General features: G+C 36.9%; 1 protein-coding gene across 1 annotated transcript; it reads left to right on the plus strand.

Moving 5' to 3' along the window:
• The first annotated feature begins 1,545 nt into the window (after nt 1–1,545).
• On the plus strand, nt 1,546–21,515 carry LOC131429132 (uncharacterized). Its single transcript, XM_058593177.1, has 5 exons — nt 1,546–1,740; nt 15,907–16,234; nt 17,098–17,676; nt 19,036–19,215; nt 19,643–21,515. The coding sequence occupies exons 1-5, from the start codon at nt 1,546–1,548 to the stop codon at nt 21,229–21,231; spliced, it is 2,871 nt and encodes a 956-aa protein (XP_058449160.1). The 3' UTR covers nt 21,232–21,515.
• Nucleotides 21,516–25,603: the final 4,088 nt, after the last annotated feature.

The raw sequence follows: 25,603 nt of genomic DNA on the forward strand, positions 1-25,603 counted from the left end.
GTTCTCATGTAACTTTTTCGTTCAGTTTTTATTTGTGATCGTTGTGTTTGACCTGACGCTTTATTTCCGGATCTTCGCTTCGCTTCACGAATGACTGTCAGATTTTCTTCGAAACATTTTATGTTACCACACACCGTGTAATTTTCGATTCTCAACTTTATTCCAACGGCGCGATGTGACTGATTCTCATTTTTAAAGTACATGTGCAAAACTTTTTCGCGTTAAATTATCAAATTATTGATTGGATTGAATTCGTATTAATTGGAATATTGGATCGAATTTGTCTTTGACAGATGATTCAAAATTGAAAATGTATTCCGCTGTGCTATACGCAAAACGAAGTAGACATATTGGGCCGTATGAATAAAATGTAGTAAAGTCTTTTGTTTGTAGTATCTTCTCAAAAACATAGTCCACATAGTAAAACAAGTTTGGTTTGGTTTTAATTTCTCTACTTCACTTCATCAGCAAACACACGAGTACCAACCTCTGTAGCTACCTACCGAAAAATTGTAGTAAATACTACATGTTCGAACGTTGTTGTGTAGTAAAGTCTCTGCTTTTGACAGGAACGTGATCCACATGTAGCATTTACTACCGAAATTCAAGCATGCTACGTTTTATTCAAACGGCCCATTATCCTTTGCTTACAAGAGAGCTTGAAAACTATGCTTCTTCAACTCATAAATGGTTGATCGGAAAAGCTTCAGCTTGACTTTAACCAAGCTTTTTCAAAACTACTCAGAAAAAATTCATGAATCATCAATTTTCACATCTGACATAAATTTGGCAGATTGAATTGTGATCAATAACACGATAAGCTACGCTATTCAACCCTAACCAAGTCCGCACATTGGCCATCCACAACAACCCCACACAGATCTGATAGTGCTAATCACGATAATACGTAATGTAATCAACTAATAACGTCATTGTAACCCCCGCTAGTTTCTGCCAGACAGTGGCTGCACTTGGAAGATCGTGGGCCTTCCTCAACCGCATTTTGCTTCGATTATTATCCAAAGTGTAAATCCGGATGCCTCGACAGAATGAAGGGTGCAACATTTCACTCGACTATAAAACTGCGAAGAGCTTTGGGTCGAAACATTGTCGTCGTCGTCGTCATCCTCGTCATCATCGTCATCAACGTACTCATAATCATTGTTGTTATCCCTTTAGCCAGGGCACCGCGATAATCAACAACGCGCTCGTATAATAATCACCGAATCCCACTCCCTGTCAGTCTGCACAGTGACAATCATGCACCAACTGACTCCTGCAGTCGACCGGAGACAGCGGAGGGCTCGCCACTTGGAACCTGGAACAGAGAAATAAAAATCAATCAATCCTGATTAAAAACACCCTCCGCAAGAACAACAACAAAAAACAACAACAACAACAATAACGACGTAACTGCCGCAAATGCAACAAACGCAGCGACACGGCTCGTGGTGCGATTTTAATCTACTATGCCCAGAGTCTCTGGAGATCTTCCCCTAGTTAACATTCTTTTTTTTGCTTTTGGTTACGGTTAGTACTGCACCTATGTTCGATTCGCCATGTACCAGTAAGGCGCAGCAGTACGGTGCTATGGTGGAAGATAGTTACAGCAAACATCCGCTTGCCAGACCTAGTCAGGACATACCGAACCAGGGAAATTCATTCGCAGTGAACTGCAGAGCAATGGTGGCGAAGGCGGAGGCGGGGGCGACTACGATGATGACTGCGGAACACGATACGGTGATTCGGACTGATTTCGTGAAAATTATATGAAATCAATTTAAAGCCCAAGAGAGCCATATGGCCTCGTAAAACTATTAGAAGAGCCGCTGTTGAAGGATGTAAAAAGCAGGCCGTACACTATTAGAGATCATTTGCCATTTAAATGTGTGTGGTTATTTTCAGAAACTATGAATGTTTATTCATAGAAACTTCAGAAAAACATTTATTTCGGATTTTAGGGTTGATAGCCAATGGTAAAAAGTATTTCCGATTTACTTTTAAATGTGATGATTTTTGTTCACAAAATTGTAGGTTTTTACATCAAGACCTCATTTGTTAGTATTGGATACTGCTTAAGTATTCACTGAATGTAATATAATAAACCTTTCTCCATTAATTCGGAAATACACCCAAACCTCCATTTACGTAACTTATATATGTATATATGTATTAATATACGTACGCATGTGTGCAAATATTTGTATTTCCTAATACATATAAATATTGGTGAAGTAAAAGCGATAATTTATATGTATAAATATATACACATATACGCAAACGAGTGAGTGTGTAAGCATACATACATACATATATAAGGTTCGTAAATGGAGGTTTGGGTGTATTACTAACGATTTCCATGCAAACATATAAAATGCCTGCTATTATATATCTGTCCAACGATATCTAGCTGCACCTAAAACTGCTTAACATTGACGAAATTTCTATAAGTAGTCCTTTTCTAGAACATCATATTTTGCCACAATTTTTTGTGTTTAAATTTCCAATCGACACTAATATTCGTTCTAATCATATGCACATCAGTCCGGTTATGTCTCTGGCATTATCCAGCCGCTTTGGAAAACATGTAAACTTTCATCTTCTGCGACCGACGTTATGATTTGCGAAAATGACAAACTTTTACTATTGCTTAAACACATGATTCTAGAGCAATTTATTTTGGATTCGAAGGACGATTTTTGCTGGTATTATTTTCTTATATGAGGCAAATTTCGCGACAGATATTTGCAGCAAACTCTCAGATTTCAATGAATCTATTTCCGGATGCCGGCTCTTCTAAAACACTCACTACACTGAACATAATTTGTACTCTAGCATCATGTGCAAAGCATTTGATTTATCACTGCTTGTAGAACACATGAAATTCATGAAAATATACACTTAACTCATAAAATGAGTGTATAAACTCTTGATATTTAGTGGAAATCATGCTACGTTTATATGAATTGCAAATAAAAACGATAAGATATATCGTTACCTCTAGATTATATATGCATTTCATGTGAATGTCACATTGTTTTCCACGTAGATTTCCATAGAAACAGAGTGAACCGATTCAAGTGTTTTGCACATACATTTGTGCTGAACTCATTTCCACTAAAAAATGAAGTATTTAACACATGTAGTTCGATTCAATAGCAGAACCAATCACATCCAAATGAAAAACACATCAAAGCTAAGTGAAAAATAATTCAATCCCGCATCTTAGTGAATTTTCACATGAAATCTTAAACAAATCGCTTTGGTTCTGTATTGAAATGAGAAAGCATATTAAATTGAAGTGGTGTTTACATATGAATCGATCGTGCAAATTTTTATAAGTGTAGTTCAAAACTCATAGACGTCTTTGTTTTGTCAGTCACGAAACATCTACAACTTGTTCTATAACAATAGTGCTAAAAAAGTGTTCGAGCAACGTTTTAGTCCCACTGTCAATGTATTCAACTCATCACTCACCTCAGGAACGTTTCCTGACATTTGGAAGAATTCATATATCTTTCCAGTATTCAAGAAAGGAAATAAGTCTGACGTTTCCAATTATCGTGGGATGGCGGCATTATGCGCAGTTTCCGAGTAACTCGAAATTTTTTTCCTGGATTTTATCACTGTAAGTATTGCAGTAACTACATCAAAGAATTCAAAGAATTTACTCTCCTACACATCTTTTATCATCCATTCTCTTGAAGCACATCTTCAAGTTGACGCAATCTAAACAGATTTCCGCAGCCTTCGACAAGATAAACTATCAAATAACAGTTACCAAGCTCGATGCGCTTGTTTTCAATGGATCTTTTCTGAACTGGATTCACTCATATTTAACTGGTCGCAAAATGTCTGTAAATATTGTAGACTGCTTGACGACACCTTTCGCCATTAGCTTTGGAGTATCTCAGGGCAGTTATTTGGGACCATTTTTATTTTTACTATACCTTAATGATATCAATTTTTTTCTAAAATGCTGTAAGCTGTTCTTTGCTGATGATTTCAAGCTATATCACCAGGATCAATCTCAAGAAGACACAATATTTTTTACAATCACAGTTTGATTCATTGATGCCAATTGGTGTCAAATCAACAGAATGGCATTAAACGCCTCAAAATGCTCCTATTTATTTCTCTAGCAGACAGTCGTTCATAAGATACGAGTACAAAATTACGGGAAAAGTGCTGAATTATTCTTGATGCCAAGTTAAACTTCAAAATCCAAATTGATTATATGATTTCCAAGGCCTCCTAGCTTTTAGAATTTATTTGACGCGTTACCAAAAACTTTGTTAATCTACACTGCCTTAAGGCATTATATTGTGCACTAGTTCGTTCTACGCTTGAATATGGCTCTATTATTTGGTCACCTTACTATCGACGATGAGCGTGTCGAAGTCACTTATCATTTTAGTTTTAGAATCAATGGTAATTTGTAAGTTATTTTATAGGCTTGGTCATGTTTACTTTAGTATTAATTATACGTGTATTATTTGGATGTAAACTATCTGTTGGTACAAAAGATCAGGAGGTTTTATGCCTGCTGGAGGCAGTGGTTTAATAATTCTCAACTCCAGCGGGCTTTTCCCTGCTCCTTATCTATATATATAAAAATGGATGTAAGTTTGTATGTTTGTAACGCGATAACTTCGGAACTACTGAACGGATTGCCACCAAACTTGGCACAGGTACTCTTGCATTTCAGAGATGGTTTAGGGAGTACGTTTATATGGTAGGGAGCGTAGCAAGTGTCATAAACAAGGGGGGGTGATGGAAAAATTCATATAACTTAACAAGAATCGATACGTTTTGAAGACCGTAGAACCATTTTGCATACCTTAGATATGACTATATGGGGGGTGGATGTAGCAAGTGCCTTTAAATAGGGGGGTGTAATGTTTAAAACGGCATAATTCCGAAACTACTGAACGGAATGCCACCAAACTTGGCACAGATACTTCTTGTTCTTCTGAAATGGTCATAAGGATATTTTAATGGGGGAGGGAGCGTAGTAAGTATTCTTAACAGGGGGAGGTCATGTAAAAATTTGTCTAATTTGACGAGAATCGATACTTTTTTAAGACCATAGAAACATTTTACATATATTAGGTAAGATTATATGGGGGGTGGATGCAGCAAGTGCCTTTAAAAAGGGGGGGGGGGGTTGTAATGTTTGTAATGGCATAACTCCGGAATCACTGAACGGATTTCTATCAAACTTGGCACATGTACTTCTTGCTCTTCAGAGATGGTCATAAGCGTATTTTTATGGGGGAGAGAGCGTAGCAAGTGTCATAACCAAGGAGGCGTCATGAAAAAATCCACACAACTTGATGAAAACCGACATTTGTTGAAGATCTTAGAAACATTTTGCATACCGTAGATTTAATTTAATGGAAGATGGATGCAGCAAATGCCTTTAAAAAGGGGGGTGTGATGTTTGTAATGGCATAACTTCAAAACTACTTAACGGATTGCTATCAAACCTGGTACATGTACATCTTGCTCTTCAGAGATGGTTATATGAATATTTCCATGGGGGGAGGGAGCGTGGAAAGTGTCCTTAACAAAGGTGGTCATTAAAAATGTTATCTAATTTGACGAGAATCGGTACTTTTTGAAGACACTTTTTGCACAACTTAGATAAGATTATAAGGATATTCTGTGGGGAGAGGGTGTAGTAAGTGCCTCTTAAAAAGTAGTGTAATGTTTGTAACGGCATAACTCCGGAACTATTGCACAAATTGCTATAAAATTTGGAACAGTTATTTCTTGCTCTTCAGAAATTGTCATAAAGGTGTTTTTATAGAGGAGGAAGCGTAGCAAGTATCATTAACAGGAGGGGCCATGAAAAAAAATATAAAATTTGACAAGAATCGATTATTTTTTAAGATAATGCAAACATTTTCCATACCTTAGATATGAAAGATATAGGGAGTGGATGTAGCAAGTGCATTTAAAAAGGGGGATGTAACGGCATAGCTCCGACACTACTGAATGGATTGCTATCACACTTGGCATAGCTGCTTTTTGCTCTTCTGAGATAGTTGTAAGGGTATTTTTATGGGGGAGAGAGCGTAGCAACTATCCTTAACAGGGGCCATGAAAAAATTTATTCAATTTGACGAGAATCGATACTTTTTGAAGAATATAGATACTTCTTGTGCAACTTAAGGTATTCGTGTGAGGTGGATGTAGTACGTCCCTCTGAAAAGGAGATGTAAAGTTTGTAACGGTGCAACTCCAGAACTACTGAACAGATTGCTATCAAATTTGGCACAAAGAAGCTCTTCAGAAATGATCATTAGGACATTTTCAGAGTGGAAAGTGTGTAGGAAGTGTCCTTAACATGGGGGGAGAGGGTCAATGACGAAATTTGAAGAGAATCGACTAGAATATTTAGACTAGAAGAAGGGGTTTTTGAAAATAAATTTTATTCTCCCATTTTTTATAAAACAAGAGAGTGGCAAGAACTTCAAGGTCGAATTTTTCTTTAAATAATTTCAAAAGATTTGGTTCCATTTTGCCGGGGAATTCAAAGAACTAAGGGAAAATAATCTTTGTCTGCCTAAGAACGTGAGTGTATTCAAGTCTCAGCATGTACCAAAGGTGGGAATCGATATTTTTTGAAAAGCACAGATACTTTCTATACTACTCAGGGTAATCATGAAGAAGATCTGTAGTAAGTTCACTGACAAAAAGGAAGTTAAATAAAAATAGATTATATGGTTACTTAGAGTGTGAGAGAGTGGGGTAAGTGCCCCGACTTGGATAGTGAAAGGGAAAATTAATCGGGTTTTACGAAAAATTTACGAGTACAGTATATTTCTAGCAACTAAGTGAGGTTCACAAAAATATTCACAAGAGTGAGGGGGAATAAGTATTCGCAACATTGATCTGAATTGACGAAATCATACAACCAATGTGCATTTTATTATGTAAATTGAAAAAATTGTCGACTCAAGGTAATGGAAATAAATTTACAACAACAATTGTATTAACTGAATCGTTATTCCATAAGTTTTCCTCCCTGATGAACGGCCAAAATGGTTAAAGCCTTGGTAAAATGAATTATATTAAAATGTTATTCTATAGTACGAATGCAGTTATGATGTTAAACAGCCTTTCGTTATGAAAATATCATTATCAGATGGATTTTTTGAGCAATGAATGATGTCATAAATATTTTTATAAAGAGGAGAGAGTAGTAAGTGTTCATAGGTATGGAAGCCAAAGGTATTGTAGATCGCATGTGACGAGGAAGTACGGAAGTGCGTTACAAGCACATATACATATGAAACTCGGAGGTTACTAAGAGGGTATTAATAGAGAGAAAGGTGTTTTAAATGTTTCTAACAAAATGGTTCAAATACAAAACTGACCCAGTTTGTCGAGAATACCATGAAAATTATGATTATTGTGAGTTCTGAGATGGGACACTGATCATTCGCCATCTGAACATGAACGGAGTATTGTTCAATCGAGTTACCGTCTAAGTTATGTTTCACTACAAGAGTATTTCACTAAGCAGGACAACTTCGAGAATTTTTTTCGGCCTTCCCTTCACGAAACATTTCCGAGCAACGCCGGGTAATTCAGCTAGTAAATAAATAAATCGTTCTTTCAGAACAGAAGTGGGAATAAATCTACATGTCCAGAAAGAAAGATTAATTGAAATCTACAATACGAACCGTCCTTAGAACCCAAAATAAATTGCTCTAGAACGCTTGAATCATGTGTTTTCCATTTGGTTTTATTCAAACGGATATAATGGACAAAATGAAAAATCCTGCAGAAAAGTTTTGTATAAGTGACTTTTCAGTTTAATTCAAGATGGTGAAAATCGGTTGAGTCATCTTTGAAAGAAGTTACTGACATTATTTTCATGTTTTTGGTGCATATCACCCTGTTATTCCGGAAGTCGGATTTAAATTAAATCCTGGAACTTTCATGGGACCATAATTTGAAAATAAGTTTCAAATAAATCAGTTCAGCCATCTCCGAGCGAAATTAGTGTTATTACATACATGCACAGGCATTAGTTTGTCGAGCCGAATCGAATGGTATATAACATTCTGCCCTCCGGGCTTCGGTTGAAAAATTGGTTTTTGTAGTGGTTGCATAGCCTTTCTGTATGAGGAAAACAACTAATAGGGGTTTTAGGGCATGTTCAGGAATGTTCTAGTTCTAGATGCATAATTTATGTCAGTTTTGAAATTTAAATCTGAATGATTATAACAAAATAAACTGGCAGCCCCAGAGCGTTTTATCTGTGTTTTAAATATAGAAAAATAGAACGGCAGCGTATACCAGTTTCAAATTTGACAGTAGAACTGTTCGAATAAATAAAACTAAAACGGCTTGCTGGGGATATTTAGACCACCCATATGAATCTTGCAGCTGCTGAATTTGCTCTTAGTCTTATTTTTTTTTGTAATTTCAATATTTTCGAAAAAAAATTCCTCTTTTTAGTGCATGATTTATGAAAAGTGTCCTATTAAATGTAATACCACTTTTTCCTGAACAATATTTCTGCACATTTGATAGTTTTCGAGCTACAACGGTTTGAAGAAAATGAATTTGCCCTATTCAAACATTGATTTTTATCAGGTGCGTATACAGGGGGGGAGGCATTTTATCCACTTAACCCCAAAATTATAAGGGGAGACAAGGGCTAGACCGGACACGTGGTTAATCTGAACAGCTTAAATATCTTATAAACATGAAATTAATTCGATTCATGGATTGACTTTGCTAATGCGCTTAGAGATGACTTGGGTAAAAACCCAGTTTTAATGAATGTTTTTTCCAATTTCTAAAAAGTGTCCGTTTTAGCCCCGGTTTCCCCTATATTATGAAAACACCCCCAAACATTTTTTTTGGGTGCGCGCCTGATCTTGATCCAAATCGGTTTCTCTGTTAGTGAATAAATTCTCGAACGCGGATCGTCGTTAAAAAATCTAGGTGTACTCCTAGAATCTAACTTGAATTTCAAGAAGCGTATTGCATTTACAATCTCCAAAGCCTTCAAACAGTTAAGATTCATTTTACGCGTTACTAAAGACTTTGAAGATGTACACTGCTTGTAAGCACTTTATTGCGCCTTGGTGCCCTTTTTTTCCATTTCCGACGCGATGTTTGCAAAACTGTTTTTGTAGCAGATCTTCTTCAGTTACTCGGTTACTCGGTTTGCTCTGAGCTCTTACAGCTGTTACAATTAGATGTTCATCGTCGTAATCTTTTCACCTATTCATTTCTTCGGATTCCCCGCGCTAGAACTAATTACGGATTCTACGAACCCTTTGCCAGCATGTGCCACGTGTTCAATCACTGTTTCAGTACTTTCGACTTTCATCTATCACGTAATGTTATTAGGAAACTGTGGCTCAGATTGCCTGAGATTAGATTAGATTTAGTTAGTTTGATTCTAATCAATATTAATATAATTTTAGTCTATATAGTATTAATAATATTAATTTATGTATAAGCAAAATGTGTCATTTGGATGCTTGTAATCTGTTGATGCAAAAGATGAGGAGGTTTTATGCCTGTTGAACAGCAAGTGTGACAGAAACTAACTCCAGTGGGCTTTTCCCTGATTCTAGATAAACAAATAAAATAATGGTTTGCCGAGCAGAAGTCGTGCACAAAGTTTCATCCAAATCGGAGAAACTCGATCATGATTTTACCATCATTTCTGATGTTAATTTCTGGAAATTTCGGGAAAACTGGTGGCAATTAGCTTTTTGTTCGAATTGTAATTTTAAATGAAACGAATCAATCGTTTTTGGGTTATACCACTGTGTTCTGTAAGGTAAGAAAAACTAGCATCCGTTAGTAACAAATATTTTTAAAGGAGGATTTCAAATCACCGTTTCGATGTCAGTTTTTGATACGTCAAATAGTTTTCAGTAGACGGATTTTTCGCTAAATTGTATTCAGAGTTTGCAGCACCCTCTCAGATTTGAATGGAACTTGATGTACATGAAAAACCATTTTGCATACTTTGTTTTCCCAAAACTGATCTAGACTGTCTTTAGAAAAGGGCAAAACTTTTTACAAAATTAGTAAGAATTTTTACGAAATTAGTTTTCGAATAAAAACATGGGAAAAAAACCTAATCGACTCCTACACTGAAATATATTGTATTCGAATATTTAAAGTCGATTTACAAAAATTTTTTTTTTTTTATTAGGATGAAATTTTGTTGCAAAATAAGTGTTTCTGTTCCCTACATACACTTTGGAAGAAAAGATGTTATATGAAAAAATCTTTCCGTTGCCTAAACTGATTTTTTTCGGTGTAATTTTAACGAAAACTAAACAAATGAAAGTTTATATCATTAAAAAAAATATTGAATTAGCATTTTTTTCATTTTCTTGTTTAATTCTGCGGAAAGATCGGCGAAAGAAATAACCACCACAACATTACGCATTAAATTTTTTACGAATATTTGTTTATTTTCATATATGGCATTTCTCTGAAAGCTATCTTTATGCATGCTATATTTTATTGTTTCTATACAAGGAAAATATTATTGATTCTTCTTCTTAATTAGAATACCTTTTCACTTCTACTTTTCCACCAAGAATAGGCACAAAACTGAAATTTCTGAGTGGCAGGTATTGATTTGGCATTTTTATGCAGTTGTTCGAGTTCTTCGGATATGTTGTTGTACTGTTCAGTGAATATGTAGCAGAAATTTAATTTCGTGATATTTTTATCAGTTTGTACAACTGCACAGTTATATAACTCTCGGGAGGTTGTTATGGTATTTCCATAGCCGCGAGCAAAACCGGCTCTTTTTGCCATTCGTTTGAGAGCGTCACCAATAGCATCACAGGGACCTTTTCCATGAGATGTGGCAAAAAAACAATGCCATTCTGCCCTTAATTCATACTTTGACGGGACTGGGGTTGCAAAGTTAAGTAAACTCAAAATGGGGATGTATTGTTGCTTGCGAATTATTCCAATGGTATCCTTGAGCAGAATTTCGTCTTCTTTTAATGGATCTTTTTTTATTTATTGGAAACTGTTCTGTTAGACTGTTCTCTTCGAATAAAGTAATGAGTTATAAATTTGTCAATTTTATCAACAAAGTGCGGAAAAAATTCTTTTTCTCAATCACTAGAACATTTTACTGGAACTGCTCTTCACAATTATTGACTGACTAGACTTCTTTAAAGCCGTAGTTTTATAGTAGTTTTATTGGTAAAATGAATATCAATGCAGGCAGTACCGTAGTGAAGGTGAGGCGAGTAAGACGATTGCCTTAGGCGCCAAAATCCAGGGGCGCCAAAACATGGAATTGGTAAAAATTTACTGCACGATTTTTTATTTATTATTTATTTATTTATCTCGTTAAGCAAATGTAGACTACATATAAATGGTATACAATGTTTACTTAGATACTACGCATTATTTCTTCGACTAAGCTGGAATTTCATTTCATTTTTGGACATGCCAAGGTAAAGATGTTTGCAATATTGATTGTATTAGCGCATTATTCGATTGATTGGGCTATATTTTGCATAATTTGTTCTAGTGTTTCTTTCTAAAAATAATTTCCTGGTTTGTAATTGACGGCTAGGTGTATAAAAATTTATTTGCGATAATAAAGAAGGTGATTGAATGCGTTGAGAAATAATGTTGCTGATAAAATAAAGCATTGCAAGGTCGCGGCGTTCTTTAAGTGTTTGAATATTGATGAGCATGCAGCGTGCTTCATATGATGGTAGAGGAAATGCTGTCCAGTTTAATTTACGAAGTACATATAAAAGAAATTGTTTTTGAATAGATTCGATGCGTTCTTCGTGAATAATATTGTATGGATTCTATACTAGGCTGCTATATTCCAAAATAGGTCTGACATATGTACTGTATAATAATTTAATTGTGTATGGGTCCTGAAAGTTATGACTGAAGTTCTTAATAAAGCCCAGCATGCTTTTTGCTTTTTATTTATTATGGTATTGTAGTGTTCCACAGAAGTGAGCTTGGAGTCTAAGATTACGTCTAAATCTCGCACAATTTTACATTTTTCTACAAGTTGATTTCCTAGATGTATTTTTATAGATATAGCTTCATTTTTCCTGCTGAAAGTTATTGAGTTACATTTTTTTACATTGAGCTGGAGAAGACTTTTGCAGCACTAAATGTGGAATAGATTGATTTCGTTCTAGAATATTACAGCGTCGTTGATATTTTTAATTTCCATGAAAAGTTTCATGTCATCTGCATATATAAGCACTTTCAGATTTTTGAGTATGAAGGAAATGTCGTTTATATGTAATAAGAAAAGGAGAGGCCCTAAGTGAGAACCCTGAGGTACGCTAGAAGTTACATTAATTGGTTCAGACAGTATATTTTGGAAGCGGACTACCAGTACACGATTCGTTAAGTATGATTTGAGCCATTCCAGAAGAGTATGTTGAATCAAAAAATTAAATAATAAATAATATATTAAGTTTAAGATTAGTATTGTACTGTTACATGAATCCGATGAGATGCCGCCGTATTTATAATCATTTATTTTCATGAAAGTGCAACTTTATAGCCATTTGGAATACAGAACAGCTATTCAGCGACGACCGTAACAATTATCTTTCATGACGGTTTTTTTTGTTTCGATTATAGAGGTTTTAACCATGAGGTCATTCACCTCTTCGGGCCAGAAAAACCTTCTGACCCTATGTGCGGGGTTAGGAATCGAACCCAGGTGGGATACGTGAAAGGCATCGACTTACCCATCACGCTATACCCGTCCCCAAATCATAACGGTTCTCTGTTGGATGGTCGTACTGCTTGTGTCTACTATCGTGAAATCAGACTGCCACATCTACTCGGTAGATACTGTACTGTGTTTCAAGCAGAAATGTACGCAATTCGGTGTGGAATATAATCGACACTTTAGCAGAGAATTTGTGGTTAGCGAATTTTTTTTCTGACAGCTAGGCAGCTGGCACTCAGATCGAATGATTCACGGTCGAATCTAGTGATCGCATGTCGAGCTCAAATAATTTAAAATACTTTATTTATTTATTTATTTATTTATTTATTTATTTATTTATTTATTTATTTATTTATTTATTTATTTATTTATTTATTTATTTATTTATTTATTTATTTATTTATTTATTTATTTATTTATTTATTTATTTATTTATTTATTTATTTATTTATTTATTTATTTATTTATTTATTTATTTATTTAATAAAACCTCCTCATCGTTTATATCAACAGATTACAACAATCCAACAGATACATGAACAGTACTTAATACTATCAATTGAAACTAACCCTAGCTAACTAACTCTATAGTAATTAGATGAAACTAAACCCATCGGGTAATCGATGGTGATTTTGTATTAAAACTAGAGAAGTTTTCTGTTTACTTTACTGTTTTCTTCTTATCGGTATTACTGAAAATAAATGATGCTGATGGCAAAGCTTTCAAACTTGCGCTCAAACAAATGCCTTTTTACCAGATTTGAATTTGAACATGTCAAAATGTCTACTGCATTTTTCCAAGCATTATTGCAGTATTCTGATCACAGCGTGCTGAATACTATTCGTGTGATTTGTATGAATGCGATTACGGTACTTCATAACATCTGATATGTAATTGTTCCACATTGACACAACTACATATCCGGGTTTTTGGTACATGGTTCAATTTGTGTATGGAGATCTTGAATTGAAAGATATTGTATCGTTTCTCACCCAATGTGGTAAGGAGCTATAGTCAGAGAATTCATTGTCCTTCCTGGAGTGAATGAATCGTTTCTGTATTGAACCTAAATGGTTTTTTTGTGGTACCGAATTTACTTCTGCTAATAAATATTGTGAATCTTTCTGCATTCTTCCAGGAAAAGTGGTGTCGCTGTTGTAAAATCTCTAAATCCAATTGGGAGCTGGAGGTTTCTTTAAATGTGTATTTTGGCACCTGCAGATCGTTCAGCATCCTTTCGGGGAAGCTGAACGAATTGTTGCTTTTTGTTTTGTGCTGTTTACCTATTTCGCCCAGTGTATAGTTCCTTTCCATATACCTTTCGTCCTTACCTTCTTATCAGGAAAATGATCAGAAAAGGCATAAATCTCCAAATAACGTGCGACTTGAGCCAATTACACCCATTTAGAATAGAGAACTATTATTCAGCGATGACCGTAAAAATTATTGTTCTTGAGCAAGAGACGCCCCCTTCTCGATTGTGGATGTACACTTGGACCTACCGAAGAGCAGATTCTCAAACGGGAAACCTTCGAACCACTTAAAGAGTGTTTTAGCAATAAGATTTTGTAAAAGAGAAAAATCCACCCTAAGCTTTGTGATAGATACAGCTCTAAACTAGGCATGATAAAGTGTACATCGAACATGGTCTACATCCTAGCCGTCATACGACTGGTCGTGTTTTAGAGCTGTGTCTATCACAAGGCTTAGGGTGGCGAAATGGTAGCGCGAGTTAGCAACGGAACTACCCGAACGAGGGCAGCGAGAATCGCTGACGACACGTTAGCATCGGCGCCGACCCGACGGGACAGACAGGAGCGCCGACGGAGCATTTTGTACCTGAGGGCATCGATCCGTGGGAGCGGAGGAGCGTCACGTTGACTAGAAAGTGCAATTCGGCAGTATGAACTGTAGACATAATCGAATGAAAGAATAAAGTTTAGTTTAATTCTAGGCAGGGAACCAAGTGGTTGTTCTTTTTTAAAAAGAGGTTTAGGTAAGGAATTATTTAACTGGAGGCTCCGGCGAGATACTCCGAAGCGGGAACAGGATAAAGTGATAGTGCAGTGCAAAAATCTTCAAATCAGTGTAACAAAAATCTTAAGAAAATCACTTGGAAAATAAGTGTTCATTGCTGGTTCAAAGAGCCAAGTTGCATATGCTGGTTAAAAGAGCCAGGTCTGGCTATCACGAAAGCGAGCTACGAGACACCGAGGATACCTACCGGACCCGATCGGCACCGCTGGCCCGAAGTAACGAATAGTAAAACGGATCCACCAAACGTGCCTGCTCGTAGATTCCCCCGTTTGCGGAGGACAGCCACAACAAAAGTCCAACCGATGTTGGCCGCAACTAAGACACGGTCTTTTATGTAAGTAATTAGTTATACAATATATATTAGTAATTTTTGTTCAGAAACGAACGAAGGAAATTTAGAGATATTGCTCAAAACCAACGGAAATAAATAGTGTTTTTGTTCGCATTGCCACCATTAAATTAATTGTGGAAAAAAAGCCAAGAAAATCCAGAATACTGGTAAAACAAGTGGAAAAAGTGTTCATCAGTCTCGGTTAAATTCTTATTTCACAAAATAATGGCAAATCCAGTACCGAATCCGGTTGCTGCACCACTGACGATGCAACAATTCATTGATCTGGGAAAATTACCAGATTTCATTCGAGATTTACAAAATTATGATGGCAAGCCAACAGAACTATTAGCATGGCTAACGGATGTTGAGGGCATTTTCTGTATGTACAGAGATGCACGAGCCACGGAAGCGCAACTTGAATTAATCGAGCGCTCCGTGAGACGAAAAATCAGAGGCGAAGCAGCCGATATCCTTAATTCAAATAACATTGTGCATAATTGGCAACAAATAAAATCTACGCTGCTTCTGTATTACAGGGACAAACGTGATATAAAAACGTTGGACTTCGAATTAACCACAATAAAAAAGAACTCAAACGAAACTTTAGGCAGTTACTACTCCCGGGTGAACGAACTACTTTCATCCATAGTAGCTCAAATCCAAACAGAAGAAAAATTGGCCCCACACGTTAATTCACATATCGATTACTTTAGAGAAAAGGCAGTAGATGCATTCATTCGAGGCTTAGAAAAACCTTTGTGTCAGCTACTAAAAACATTTAATCCAAAAACGTTAAATCAGGCATATCAGTTTTGCCTAGACTACTACAATATGGATACTAGATCGGCACCTTTCCGAAATGAACATTTCACCCCAGCTCCCAAACCAAGAGATTTGGAAATTAATAGACTTCCTCCCAGACCACCTCCACGGAGATATCCACCTCCACCAATTCCAGCCCCTAGAAACTTAGGCTTTCCACAGATGCCACTATTTGGCAGGCAATATTTCCAAGCCAATCCCTTCACCCAGACCAGGCCTCAGTACCAACCCAATCCGTTTCAAGCACCCCCACGACCATGGGCTGCAAAACCATTACCAAAACCCGAGCCAATGGATATCGATCAAAGTATGAGAACACACAATGTAAATTATGGCAACAGGCCATCAATGGATCTTAAAAGACCGCCGCCAATGTCGGGGCAAACATATCCGTACCCCTTCAAAAGGCAAGCTCACCCGGTTGATACAAATTTTGATGATCAAACAGATGATCTCTATAATTACGAATATGATTATTACAATGATCTATATCCATATTATGATATTCAACCTTCAGTAGAACCGGAACCAAAATTAGACACGCAAACCGAACAAGAACCGCAGCAAGATGAGGCTACAGCCTCTAATTTTTTAGAATGGAACCCAAGTTGGTGAAACCTATTTTGCTCTACATCAACTTGAAGACTACGAGTGGAGAGTTTCCCTTCTTAATAGATACAGGAGCGAACATAAACTTAATTAACCCAAAACTTGCCTGGGCCTACAAGGATAGCAGGCCGTACGACTTTAATGCCAAAGGCATAACTAGTGCTAACGGTAAATTTAACGCAACCTCTGCGATAGATATAAACTTTTTCTATCCGAAAATTAATTACATTACAAAATTCGTCTTACATAAATTCCACTCATTTTTCCACGGGATCATAGGGACAGAAATACTGAATGACTTAAATGCAAACATTGATTTTTCTAATAAGATTTTGACCTTGTACTCTGATAATCAGAAACTTGTCATTCCTCTTTGCGTATATTCTCAGACAAACTGTGCTTCTAATAGTGTTTTTCGAACTGCTCATCTTACTGAAGAGGAGCATACTAAACTAAAAGTCGTCCTCGACAACTCCAAAGAAGTTTTTCATGAAACCAATGCAAAATTAACATGCTCAACAAATGTTGAATGCACAATCAATACCACTGATGATACTCCAGTTCATCAGAAGGTATATCCTTACCCCGCTGCCTATGCAGACGAGGTAAAGAAACAAATTAACAAACTCCTGGAAGATGGTATTGTTCGACCATCTCGTTCAGCGTGGACGGCACCAGTATGGGTTGTACCGAAGAAACCCGACGCTTCAGGAGAAAAAAAGTTCCGAATGGTGATCGACTATCGGAAGGTGAACGAAAAGACAATTCCCGATAAATATCCAATGCCAGAGATAGGGTATGTTTTAGATCAGCTCAAGGGTCAAAAATATTTTACCACTCTTGATTTAGCGTCTGGGTTCCACCAGATTAAAATGAAGGAGAAAGATATTGAGAAAACTGCTTTCGCCATTAACAACGGGAAGTACGAATTTACTAGAATGCCATTTGGCTTGAAGAACGCTCCTGCGATCTTCCAACGGGCAATTGACGACGTACTTAGAGATCACATAGGGAAAATATGCTATGTGTATATCGATGACGTTGTCGTGTTTGGAAAGACCCTAGATGAACATTTGGAAAATCTTAAAATTGTTCTAGAAACACTAAGTAATGCAAATCTCAAGATTCAGTTAGACAAATGTGAGTTTTTGCATTCTGAGATTGAATTTTTAGGGTTTGTTATTGGAGCGGAAGGAATCAAACCTAATATTAAAAAAATCGATGTTATCAATAGGTATCCAGAGCCTACGAATCTCAAAGAGCTCCGTTCTTTCCTCGGAATGATGAGTTATTATCGAAGATTTGTAAAAGACTTTGCGAAAATCGCAAAACCTCTTACAAACCTTCTTCGGGGGGAAAGGAATCCCTCATCAAATAGGAAAATTTCGCTTTCATGTGATGAAAAACGATGCTTCGACAAGTTGAAAAACGTATTGAAATCGTCTGACGTCCTCATTTACCCGGATTATGGGCAACCTTTCATTCTCACAACAGACGCATCTGATTTTGCTATAGGTGCTGTCTTATCCCAAGGTGACATCGGAAAAGACAAACCGATTCACTTTGCTTCCAGAACTTTGTCTTCGGCGGAAGAAAAATACTCAGTACCAGAGAAGGAAATGCTAGCAATTTTCTGGTCACTGCAAGTATTTAGGAATTATTTATACGGGGCAAAATTCAAAATTTTAACCGACCACCAACCGTTAACGTTTGCTTTATCCCCAAAAAACACAAATGCCAAACTCAAAAGATGGAAGGCATATCTAGAGGAGCACGATTATGAAATCGTGTATAAGCCGGGAAAAGCAAATGTGGTGGCAGACGCCTTAAGTAGAATTGTATGCTCCTTAACAGCAACCCAACATTCAGCCGAAAATAGCGACGACTTTTATATACCCTCAACGGAATCGCCAATCAACGTATTTCGTCATCAAGTAATAATAAAGAAAGGACCCGATAAAACAATAACAGAAATTCCATTTTCAGGATACACAAGAATTACGGTTTACATAAATGAAATTAACGACAATTTATTATTACAGGTACTAAAAAACCACTTTAACTATTCTAAGGTAAATGGTTTGTTAACAGATGAGAACATAATGGGAAAAATCCAAGAAGTCTATAAAAGACATTTCGGACAACAAAATCTGTTAACGATTCGTTTCACTCAGAATATGCTCGAGGACATAACAGAAGAAGATGACCAATGGAATATTATTCGCACTGAGCATCACAGAGCGCATAGAGGTGCACAGGAAAATAAGCAGCAAATATTTCGGAAATACTTCTTCCCAAAATTAGCTCAAAAAGTAGGAGATTTTATCACTAACTGTCAGATTTGCCATGAGTGCAAATATGATAGGAACCCGATAAAGTTTCCTATACAAGAAACACCAATTCCAAAGGCTCCATTCGAAATAGCGCACATCGACATTATGTTTTTGGAAAGTCTTCACTTTCTAACATATGTCGACAAATTTTCAAAATTCGCTCAAGTCACACAAATTGAATCAAGAGCAGCCATCGACCTCATACCAGTAATAAAGGATATTCTTTTAAAGTACAAAGCACCAAGCACACTTGTGATGGATGGCGAGAAATCCTTTATGACGGGAGAGCTCGTTAATTTCTACAACATACATAAAATCAACCCATACGTAACCGCCACCGGACGGAGTGAGATGAACGGAATCGTTGAACGTTTCCATTCAACGCTCCTCGAAATTTATCGAATCACAAAAACTGAAAACCCGAATCTAGCAACGCCAGACCTGATCCAACTATCTGTACAGAAATATAATTCTTCTATTCACTCCTCCACAAATTTCACTCCTTTGGAAATAATTCTCCCCTCTTCTCGTACCCCAGAAATTATTGAAAAAACCTACAGAAATCTACTGCAAACTCAGAAAAACGCGTTGGAACACCATAATAAAAAAAAGAAACCTATACCAATCGAGGAAAATCAAGACGCATACGAGACGACACGACAAAGACTTAAACACAAGAAAAGGTACAAGAAAATAAAAATTTCGAAAATAAACAAGAGCACAATTACAACCGACGATAATCGACGAATTCATAAAGATGACCTAAAAATAAGGAAAATATAAAACACGACTTCTACTTCTACGTTTCAGATTGCTACTGCTATTATTCATTCAACCAGACCAACTACTATCAAGACACGATGTGACAGCCGACTTACGGGACGTAGGACGCCAGCCAGTCCTGATCTTCGATCAAGGCGAGGCACGGATCAAACTTGACCACACGTATTACATTCACTACTTCAATTTAACGACCATTAGAATGCAAGTAAAAAGCCTTAGGGATCAGTTCGAAAACTTTAGCCAAAATCAATTTTCTGACCTAGTAGAAGAAAAATTCAACGAAATAGATTTCGCATTAAAAAGCATAGACCCAATCAGACGGCATAAACGTTGGGATAGTGTAGGTACAGTTTGGAAATTTATAGCCGGCAGTCCAGATGCCAATGATTTGAGAATCATCAATTCTACCATAAATAATTTAGTTACGAACAATAATGAGCAGATCAGAATTAACCGTGAGATAAACCTACAATTGAAAGAAGCAATGTTCGAAACCAAAAAGGCGATTAATTTGTTCAACACAAGATCAATCGAAATGTATTCTACTAAGATATTGTTTCATCTGAATTACTTATCCAAGAAATTGAACCAAATAACTGATGCAATCATGTTGGCTAAACTAGGAATAGTAAACGAAAAAATTCTAAGCCAGCGTGAAATAGATATCTTAATTAATGATTTAGCTAGGGAAAATATAACAGTTCATACTGCTTTGGAGGCAACGAATTATGCGACGACATCAGTGGCAACTAACAATCTGGAAATTGCTCTCATGATAAAAATGCCAAAACTCGACCCCAGAATATTCAACAAAGTACGACTATACCCGATCATTCACAAAAATAAGCAAATTCATATAGATCATCGATTTTATCTAACTCACAAAGATGAGGTTTACTCCATAAACTCAATCGAACCTACTATATTCAATGCAAACGAAATCAACTTGGACAATTCAACATGCATACCGAAGCTATTGAAAGGAGAACAGGCAACTTGTAATTTCACCGTCAACCCAGTCGAAGAAGAAGTTATCTTTCTAGACAACCAACACTTGTTCATAAACACAATAAAAAATTTCACCCTATCATCAAATTGTGGCATAACAAACAGAAACCTGACCGGACCATTCGTAGTTTTCTTCAGAAATTGCCAGTTATACATCAATAACGCTTCATATAACTCAAGAATGAAAACCTTACCGGGAAACCCAATACAACTACCCTTAGACGGAATCGCGGTAAAAATGCACCAAGAGATCCTAAACATCAGCCTGGACCATCTACATAAACTCCATCTGGAAACGAGGAAGGAGTTAGACGTTATCCGACTATCAACCAATAGTATAAAGTGGCCAACACTGTCTCTTTTTGGGGGAATTATGTCCCTACCTAGCTTAATCGGTATAGCATTTCTCCTTAGATTTCTCATCCATAGATCATCTACAATAAACATACAACAGGCAGCCCCGACCACAACAGTCGAAGATCCAGTACCAGACATCCAACCCAACATTAGACATTTGACAATCAGAGAAGTGATTCGTACGGAACCTCATCTCTTAGGAAGGACGAGTTAGCAACGGAACTACCCGAACGAGGGCAGCGAGAATCGCTGACGACACGTTAGCATCGGCGCCGACCCGACGGGACAGACAGGAGCGCCGACGGAGCATTTTGTACCTGAGGGCATCGATCCGTGGGAGCGGAGGAGCGTCACGTTGACTAGAAAGTGCAATTCGGCAGTATGAACTGTAGACATAATCGAATGAAAGAATAAAGTTTAGTTTAATTCTAGGCAGGGAACCAAGTGGTTGTTCTTTTTTAAAAAGAGGTTTAGGTAAGGAATTATTTAACTCGCGTATGCACGGAATGCATAAGAACGCAGGTTCGAGTCTTGTCTCTGAGCATATCTTTTTCCAAAAAATCATCTTTTCTGTAGGTTTCTCATTCATTTGGCTTTTCCAATATATGTTTGCACTCAGTCATTCCAAAAACTGACTTTAAATTCTTAAAATCGATTTTTATTCGAAAACTTGACTACTTTTGAATACAGCTATTTGAAAAGAATTACTGAGAAAAGTTTCGCCCTTTTCAAAAGACAGTCTAAGGACCCGAATGACTTAAGCTGAAAGGTTCCATATAAAATTCTATATCATTTTTGGTAAAAAGGAAACAAAGTATGCAAATTGGTTTTTTTGGGACAAAGTCTTCATTTACAAAAAGCTTAATTAAAATCTGAGAGGGTGCTGCCAACATTTGTTCGAGTTAGCGTGAAATTCGTCAATAAGTTGCTTCCAGATTTGTTACAAAACAGACGACTACAACAGCTCGATTCTGAATGATAACATTATCACGTATACAAAATTGGTGGAGAGAGATCTTAGAACCGATACCGAACTAAACCATCGGTTTTTACTGGTCATTCCCGGATGACAAAAATTTATCTAAGACTTCGTACACTTAAAGTTAAATCAACTCGTCCCACAGAGCATCTAGAAAATAAAACGCTGCCAATTTGAATTAATTGCTTCGTTTGTAGTTTCCCGCCAAAAACAGTTCAAGTCAATTCCACAATCAGCCGCTTAAGACACAACAAACCAGAACAAATCACAATCACTACCAGCCGCCACTTATCTAGAATCTTAATTGAGCTAGAGGAAACACAAGATGAAAGCCAAGTTCCCTAAACTGGTCATTACAAGTTCCATCATTTAGCTTGTGGAGGCCATCGGCGGTGAAGATTTCTTTCGACTTTGCTGAAACGAACTTTAAAACAGTCGCCAGACAAGTCACGATTTTTGAACGAATAAAATGCGTCTGTGTATGAACATTTCGACGACGCTACGTGATAATATTATTTATTTTTATTGTCGATTAACGATTATTGTGGGAATTACTGCCCACCGCTTGCTGCAGAATAAATCATTCGTGAATTTCCAGCTGGTGTCTTCCGTCTGAAATGGTCACTGGTTGGCCCACGGTAGAGGTGGGTTCACGAATATGGTAGGTCTGCTAAAATCCGGTAGGAAGCTTAAATAGATGATAAAAATTTTGAAGAGCTGTATACTTTGAAAGAAACAAATTAGTATTTATAGAATTCGTTTTAAATTTTGGATGGAAAGTTGAAACATGTAGAGAGGATCCTTGAAGATAAGTAATTGGACTACTTATTTCTTATCCTTAACTTCAGTTTAAAGTCAGCATCGAAGTGCAAGTATTTTAGTTTTACGGTAGCTATAAAGACTTCTATCGCCTTTACTCGCCAATAATGCAACAAACTCGGAACGGAGCAGAACAGTACCGAGCCACGTGTCGTAAATGTCATACGAACTAAGGCTACTCCTACGCTTGCATTTTCGGGCACCCTTTCCGTTATTTCGCCAGAACCATCGGTGATTTAATGGTCATCTGGACTGTCATTTGCCGTTGTCCCTTTACGTTACACCTTTCTGTTTGAGCAACTGTGACCAGAGCGGAACATCTGATGGTCGATTTGAACAAGGGTTTGTGCCACTCGATAAGTAGCCGTTGTCGGCTCTGGTTTCCCACTTGGGTTTGAAGCTGATTTATTTTTACGACTTTTCAGTTAACTTCTTCTACTGATGAGTTAGACGCTGATGAACACATTCCCCCGAACCCGACAACCCTCATGATCAACCACTTCACTTGTTTACGCTCTCCATCCTCATGCACCGGGCAAAGGATACGAACTGGACAGTTCCAGTGTGAGTTGCATCTGCCTTTCAACCGAACAAGGGCTACAAGACAGGAGAAAAAGTACCCGAACATGCCATTCGGTGTATATTTATCTATTTGTGCTACATGCATTCGGTCCGTTTTTTTTTGTTTACGGCCGGACACTTTCCGCCGCAGCCAAAACAGTTATTAAATATGATTCCGGCAGGTTTGGTAGCGATAAGGGTTTCAGCCTGGTGACTGGCGACTAGCGTCGTAGGGTCAGTTAGACAAAAACAAAATACACACGGTCAGAGGATGAAAAAATAATTTCTGATTTCCACTGTTGACGATGACCAGTCGGGTTTCACCGCGTTATCCGTTTTCATTACCATATTTTTCCGGCCAGCCCGTGGTATGATTATCGTGAGTCACGATCAGCGTCATTAGTTGCAGTAGGAAAGGCTATACATTCTTGGAAATACCATTAGAGTTGTTCAATTTTTTTTATCTTGCACCAAGTCTACTCCTGGCGCCACATCATTTGAATTTTAACATATATTGTTTTTTTTTAGAGCGGGAGCCCTGCTTTGGAAGATTAAAGTACTCGATAAAAATGGCCCACCGGCCTTTAGAACAGTTTGTTTTAAAACCTGAAAATTTGAATGCATTTCATTCGTAGTGTGCTGTTTAACTTTAAATCCGTCATGTTTCACCACTTGTAGCTACAGTCATGTTATCGAAACAACAAATTGTCCGTACAAACTTGTCAATTCCAAGGTCCAAGGTGTTAATCGGTTTTGTACAGAAAAATAACAGAGTTTTGTGCGAGACACGACCGAACATAATGACATTGAAAATGCAATTTTTAAACTTTCTCATCAACAGATTAAATTTGAAAAAAAGGGAAATAAATGTGAAATACTAACGTTACTAATATATTATCGTCAACTGCGTTCAAGAAGTATATATAACAATATTCTTTACTTTTATGCGAACTTCGGCTTCCGTTCGTAAATAAAGATTTCTGATCACGGCCAGCGAAGTCGCAACCTAATCTAATGTTCATCAAGAAATAATATAATTCCATCTTCAAATCCTCTAAGAAGAAGAATTGAAAACTACGGTAATTCGATTTGTGCAACCCATTGGGTTACCACCTGAACGGCATTCGGCTCGGGCGCAACGGTTTAAGAGGGGCGGCAAAGTAATCTTTGGGATCTTTTTTTTGCTCGCCCAAGTCATTTATCCGGAGATGGAGTTCAGCTTTGTTTTTATTTATCACTAAACGCAAATGGGGGCGACAAATTTCTTATTTTGCCCCAGGTGTCAAATTTCCTCGGTACGCCACTGGGTGAACTTGTCAGTAAACAACAAATGTACCGAAATCAGCAAAACCGTTTACCGAGATTTCGAACAGTAAGATAGTTTTTACTGAAACTCGGTGAGACACTTGTCATCTAATGTCTCTTTTCGATTTTGCAAAGCACCACTTCGCCATTGCTCGTGGAGCTGGTAAACATTGGAAGAAGGAAAACAGATTTTTTATATTTCGTGACAAGATAAGTGAAATAAGGAAACTATCTGCTTCGCAAGTATAATTATTAATATCTTCTTATTTCCAGGTAGGTGCGTTAAGGAGTACAAGAAAAAATTGACTTTAGACATGATTTTTTTTAATTACTATTTATTGGAATATGAGGTAAAATTAAATTATTAAGATTTAAATTGGGTGTTCAGCCACAAGTGGTGACTTTTCAGCCCTATTATATATATATATATATATATATATATATATATATATATATATATATATATATATATATATATATATATATATATATATATATATATATATATATATATATATATATATATATGATTTGGTTATCACCATGAGGACATCATTTGCTTCCGCAATTCTGGGATTTTTGTGTAGGGAAAATTCTAAACCTACTTGTATTGTGTAATGGGGAAAAAGAACTTATACGAGGTCTGTTCAAAAAGTACCCGGAATTCTCATTTTTCTAAAAAAATATTTATTTATTCGTCTACATCTATATGGTCCCCTTCAAAGTAATCCCCCCTAGATATAATACACTTATGCCAGCGTTTTTTCCAGTCTTCGAAACACCCCTGATAGTCACTTTTTGTAATGCTCTGTAGCACTCTCAGCGATTCTGCTTTTATCTCTTCAATCGATGAAAAACGCTGTCCTTTCATGCGATATCTGGTGAATAAGGAGGTTGGGGCATGATTAAAGTCTTGTTTTTA

Source organism: Malaya genurostris, chromosome 2 (assembly GCF_030247185.1).
Source record: "Malaya genurostris strain Urasoe2022 chromosome 2, Malgen_1.1, whole genome shotgun sequence".
Classification (NCBI taxonomy): domain Eukaryota; kingdom Metazoa; phylum Arthropoda; class Insecta; order Diptera; family Culicidae; genus Malaya; species Malaya genurostris.